The 6162-nt window shown below is 46.7% G+C and overlaps 1 protein-coding gene across 1 annotated transcript; it reads right to left on the bottom strand.

Moving 5' to 3' along the window:
• Window positions 1–5335: 5335 nt before the first annotated feature.
• Window positions 5336–5737, bottom strand: NHLH2 (nescient helix-loop-helix 2). The gene has a single exon (XM_065927166.1). It carries the CDS (start codon window positions 5735–5737, stop codon window positions 5336–5338), a length of 402 nt encoding a protein of 133 aa, XP_065783238.1.
• Window positions 5738–6162: the final 425 nt, after the last annotated feature.

The following is a 6162-nucleotide window of genomic DNA, read 5'->3' as shown; positions in this document are numbered from 1 at the left end:
ACAATAGCCCTTCTAGCAAAGGAAAGCCATGGTATATGATGGATAAAGGTGTTCCTGTGGCTGAGTCGCTTCAGTCGTGTCCGACTCTTTGTAACCCCACGGACTGCAGCCTGCCAGGCTCCTCTGTCCGTGGGATTCTCCAAGTAAGTATACTTGAGTGGGTTGTCATGCCCTCCTCCAGGGTATCTTCCCAACCCAGGGATCGAACCCGCATCTCTTGCATTGGTAGACAAGTTCTTTACCACCAGCACCACCTGGGAACCTCAGATAAGGGCAAGAGGCTTTGATAAACTGACAAACATGACTTTGTGACCCTAGACAAGTTATTTAATTTCCCTGAGACTCAAGTTCCTCATGTGTTCAATGGAGACAAAAGTACCTATCGCACTGGATTGTTGGGCGTTAAGTGAGATAATACCTGCAAAGTACTGACTCGGTAAGCACATGGCGCACACTCAATACATGTTAGCTATTACTATTTCTACCACTACTAATGCTAAATGAGATAGTCCTTCTAAGCCTGGAAAGAGAGTACCAGCTGTACACACATTCAAGTTAACTGTCCCCACTCCCTTGACTGCTGCAGCCCTGAACTTCCATGGGAGGGAGATGGGCATCCAGAGACTGACAACAGTGATGGGACCTGGATAAATCCACTGTTAGAGAGGCTGACTCTGTCTCCTTACCTCATCATTGCATCAGGGGATGCTCGTTCAAGGGCCACTAGAGGAAGCCCCAAGAACAGGGTTCACATGGGAAGCAGGCATTCCCGGCCCCAGTCCTCCACCTCCATCCAGCCTCATTTCATTTTGTTGTTATGGGGAATATTATTTTGTTTTTTTAACTTTTCATTTTTATTGGGGTACAACTGATTAACAATGCTCTGATAGTTTTAGGTGAACAGCAAAGGGACTCAGCCCTACATATGCATGTACCCACTCTCCCCCAAACTCGCCTCCCATCCAGGCTATCACATAACACTGAGCAGTGTTGCATGAGCTATACAGTAGGCCCTTGTTGGTTATTGATTTTAAATATAGCAGAATGTACAGGTCCATTCCAAACTCCCTAACTATCCCTCCCCACACATCCTTCCCCCCAGCATCTGTAAGTTTGTTCTCTAAATCTCTGAGGCTGTATCTGTTTTATAAGATCATTTGTATCATCTCTTTTTAGAATCCACATAGAAGGGCTGTCATTTGATATTTCTCTTTCTCGTTTCACTCCGTATGACAATCTCTAGGCCCATCTATGTCGCTGCATTAACACCAGCCTCATTTCTTTCCATACCCCTTTCCCCTGACCTCAGGCTACTCATCCTTTCCCAGTGTATCCCACCACCCACTTCCCTCCCATTCTCCTCCCTGAGCAAGAGAAGGTTTTCTGCCCCCGAGAACTTTTGCCCCTTTCTCTGGATGTCTCCAGACAGTGGCAGAAGTGAGGGGCCATTTGGACATAGAAATATGCAGCCCAGGTGTCTTGTGAGCTGGGCCAGGTGGGGTCTAGGTTTTCTGGGGAGCAACAATGCCCTGGTGAGTTGCTGGACATTGGGGCCAGAGAGCAGAAGGGAGAGGAGCAGTGGGAGGAACCATGGCCCCCTGCCTGCCTAGGGAGGGAGCAAGCTGAGGGTGAAGGGGGAGGCTGCTGCCGGTGGGGAGTGGTGAGCCCTCCCACGGGCTGTGTTGGTAGCCTGAGAACAGGCCAGGTTAACAGGATGTGAGGAGGAAGGGCACTATGAGTGGCAGCAATTGTGGAGACCACTGGTTAGACAGATCTGGGTCTCTACTCTAAGGCTACCTCCTCAGAGAGGCCTTTCCTAACAACTCTATCTAAAACAACACCCTCCAGGAGTTTGGGGGAGAATGGATACTTGCATATGTATGGCTGAGTCCCTTAGTTGTCCACGTGAAACTATCACAACATTGTTGATTGGCTGTCTTCCTATATAAAATAAAAAAGATATTGTAAATAGTGAAATAATACCCTCCCCCAGTACCCCCAGCTGCTATTCTCTATTTCCTTATACCCTGCTTTATTTTTCTTCATAGCATTTAGCAATGCCTGCAGTTAACTACTGTTTATACTGCTCTTCTCCCTAAACTGTGTCATTTGTTACTCTATTTTTAGTGCCTTAGACTGGATCCCTGGTACCCAGTAGGTCCTCAATAGATACTGGTTGAATGTAAGAGTGAGTGATCACCATTGTCATTATCCGGAGCTACTCCCCTACCTGTGGCTGAATGCTCAGACTTCATGCCAGGTGCTAGAGAGGAGTCAGTCACCCGCTGGTCCAGCAGAGTGCCAGTGTTGCCTTTCTTTTTAGAGAGCGCTCAGAAGTCTCAGATTTGAAGTGATATTGCAAAGATCCTCTCCTGAGATCATATGGACTGTGTCCCTCGATAGGGATGGGATGTTGCCCTTTGTTCATGCCTGCCCTCCGTCCAACTCCAGGGGCAAGAGACTTAATCTCAAGAGGTGAGTTAATAGGCTCTTCCTGGCTGTCAGTGAGAGGATTGCCTTGGTAGGTCGGAAGCTGGGGTCCTAAACCAGGAAAGGGAGCCTAGAAGTTGACTTCGCTTTCTTGACATAGGAGCTGGGCCGACATTTCTGTACCACAATAGAGAAACTCTGTGAGGACTGGGCATAGGCACACTCCTCGAGGTGGCGAGGAAGACCTGTGAACACTCAATCCAAAGACAGTGTGGGTGTGCAGACCAAATAACTAGTCACTGCTGCAGGGAGCACAGCTTGGTTCAGATAAAAGGCCAAAGAAGCCACCATTATTTTTCATGTCCAAGAAAGTGCTTTCCTCAGCTGGAGAATGAAGTCTCATTGATCACGTATCTGTGAACCTGACTATAAGATACTAGGATGAAAAGTGAAAAATGCTTAGAATTCCAGACATTTTATAACTGTATAACCAAACATCCACATAATCACATTTCTTATTTTGCAACCAGAGATTTGGTGTGATATAGACTCATAATTGATAATATTCTATGTGTGTGTATGTATACACATATAAATAGTTTTTAAGTTATTCATGTCTTCTGCTTGTAGACAGAATATTTCACATTTTTATAAAAGAATATAGGCTATTGTGGTGTGCTAAAGTTCCCAGGGTAGCAAAGAGTCAGACATGACTTAGCGACTGAACAATAACAACAACATGGACTTTTGTAAATGATATTCTTCACCTCTCCAGTTTGGTCCAGGGTTTAATTAATTTTCCTTACATGCAGGTATCATATTCTAAATCTATGTCCTGATTAGATGTCTCAGCGCTCCAACAGTAAAGTGCACCTTATTCTTAATAAGTACCATAAGGACTGAGAGTCATCATACCAGGGATCTTCTCATTGCCATTAAGTAGTCATGTGACTTAGACACTTAAACTCTTTGCACCTCAGTTTCCCAACTCTACTTTGAAGAAACTGGGTTAGTTACTAAATTTTCTTTTAGAGCAAAATTAATCTATGATTCAAGCAATGTTTTAATATAAACACTCTAATTTTTTCTTCATTGAGAGAAACATGATCTATGTCACCGTCGTATGTGGAGCATCTATTTATAGATGGATCAATGTCCAAGTTCAGGAAGAGCAACAAACATCTCAATACATGTTACGACTTAGTTTTGTTGTTGTTGTTGTTGTTTTAATTAGTTGCTTTCTGAGGAATTGAATCCATTAAGATATTTTATGTTAAAGTATGTTCATTATTTTTAGACAGTATGTTTAAAATAAAGGAGATGACTTTATTTGATACCTTTATTTATATGCAAAACAGCGCACCATTCATGAGATATGAAAAACTCGTCAGATAGAAACCAGATTATATCTATTTTCACTACAAAATATTGCATTATATAAAGCAACAGAGACACAAAAAAACCCTGAAAAGACTAAATTCTTTGGATAGCAGATGTGGTTCCTTTTTTTTTTTTTTTTTTTCCTTATCTCTAAAATACACTCCTTGTTTTAAGAGTTTCACAGCTGAGAACATGAAACATCATCAGGTTATAGACTTTTCTTTTTGGTAGTCACAGAGGAAAGTAGTTCTGAATTCTTTTTTTTTTTTTTTAGGAAAATAACTTAATTTCCTAAAACCATCCCACACACAAACATCACACGCGCACACACACACAAAGAAGCTACTCTCCTTTTAAACAGTTCGCAAAGTACTTTTCAGACATAACTACGGATAAGGATAACAACGCTTACTTTTTAAAAAACTATAATAGTGAAGTGCTAGTGTTGCTGATCTCACAATAAAAGAACCAACAAACATCTTAATATATAAAATATGTTTAGAAACAGGAAGGTGTGGGGAATTTGTTATACAAGTGCAATATAATTAGAGCAGAAAGAAAGACCACAGTATAATCTCAACAAACACCGTAAAAAGTTAGACATAATTATTCCACAAGGAGAAAGTGTAAACACTTGACTATAAATAAATTGGCACAGAGTATCCAAAGTAAAATTATCACCACTCTGAAAAATAAATGTCTGAAAAAAATACTCTACTCCTTCTAACATAAATAAAAATAGGTTGTCTTTTTCTAACTGCACCTATGGGTCCACATGTTTAAGGTCACAAATAGATGTTTTTGGATATATAAAGGGGCACTTCGCTTGAAAAAGCAATCAGATATTAAATTTTCCATTTAAATATGGATTCTCCTATCTCCAGTAGCATCAGACCTTGGGGTTAACCTCAATGTGTCTTTTTAGCCTTACCAAATAGTCTAGGCTTGTCTGTTTGATTTGGATTCTAATATAACCTTTCTTTTCACAACAGAACAGAAAGTTTTCTGTGTTCCACCTTTCTGTGCCTTAAATCTTTGTCCTGAAGGCGATTCCCTCCCCTCCCCTCCGAATGTTTGGTGATTTGTCAGTTAGAAAAAATAGCCAGATAGTCTAAAGATAAAAGCCAAGACTCTGAGCTTCTGCCCCTCATTCTTTCAAAACATGAAGATCTGTGGGAGATGAATGCAGGAGAACTCAAAGTCTCCAGTGAGCTAAAGCAACAATCCCTAAAGGGATCCTAACACGTGGAGGGGAGGCCTGGAGGTCACTTGTCTGTGTACCTCCAGGAGGTTCGCCTTGCCTGAAAAACACTCCTTGCAGGCCCCAGGACTCCCCAGACAACCCCACCCTTCTGGAGTCGGAAACCTTACAGAGTCGCCCGGCAAACAGGAGAGAACACAGTGCAAGCCTCCTCCCGGTCCAAGGCCTGTGGCCGCCGTCCCGCTGGGCCGCCGCCTCCGCCGCGGGAGGTGGGCCGCGTTTCACCCACTCCCGGCCAGGCGGCCCCTAGCCGCGACCCCGGCCCTAGACGTCCAGGACGTGGTTGAGATAGGAGATGTAGCAGATGGCCAGGCGCAGGATCTCGATCTTGGACAGCTTCTTGTCCGGGGGCAGCGTGGGCAGCAGTTTGCGGAGCTCGGCGAAGGCCAGGTTGAAGGCCTCCACGCGGATGCGCTCGCGGGTGGCGTGGGCCGAGCGGTACTTGGCGGTGGCGCGCCGGCGGCGGCGCTTCTCCTCGCGGCTCAGCTGCGGAGGGTGCGGGTAGAGCGCGGCCCGGCTGCTGCCCTTGCCGTCGACCTCCTCCACCGGCTCCAGGTCCGACACGCTGCCCAGCACCTTGGCGTCTGCGCCGCCCAGCGACTCCGGGTCCGAGTGCGCCGAACTGGGGTGGTCCGAGTCGGCGGCTTGGTCCGGACTCAGCATCATTTTGGAGGCTGAGGGGGAGTCAGAAAAGCGATCAGTAAAAGGAAACTGGTGGGGGGGGGTCCCTTCTCTGGATAGGAGCGAGAGCGGGCGGGGGCCTAGCCCGCCGGGCTTCCGCGCGGCCCGGGCCAACTTCCCACGGCGGTCCGGCTCGCTCCTCCGAGCGGGTCCCGCGGGGAGGGAGCGCGCCGAGGCGGGCAGACCCGAGGGCCAAGACCGGAGCCTCCGCCTGGCGCAGGAGCCGGAGAGGCCTCGCCCTGGCCCAGGCCGCATCCCGGACCTGACACCGCGGCCTCCGGAAGGCCGAGACTGGCCTGCGGGCCTGCTCCGGGGAACCGCCGCCGGCCTGCGAGGCCGCCACTGGGTTTGTGCTTCCTTCGACTAAATACAACTTGGCCATTCCGCCTGCCTCACTTCTCCGACCCTGA

The sequence above is a fragment of the Muntiacus reevesi genome, chromosome 1, assembly GCF_963930625.1.
Source record: "Muntiacus reevesi chromosome 1, mMunRee1.1, whole genome shotgun sequence".
NCBI lineage: Eukaryota > Metazoa > Chordata > Mammalia > Artiodactyla > Cervidae > Muntiacus > Muntiacus reevesi.
This window is presented reverse-complemented; position numbering and strand designations above follow the sequence as displayed.

Bases quoted from the DNA above. Each gene is read 5' to 3' on its own strand.
- NHLH2 (XM_065927166.1), bottom strand. From the start codon at position 5,737: ATGATGCTGAGTCCGGACCAAGCCGCCGACTCGGACCACCCCAGTTCG.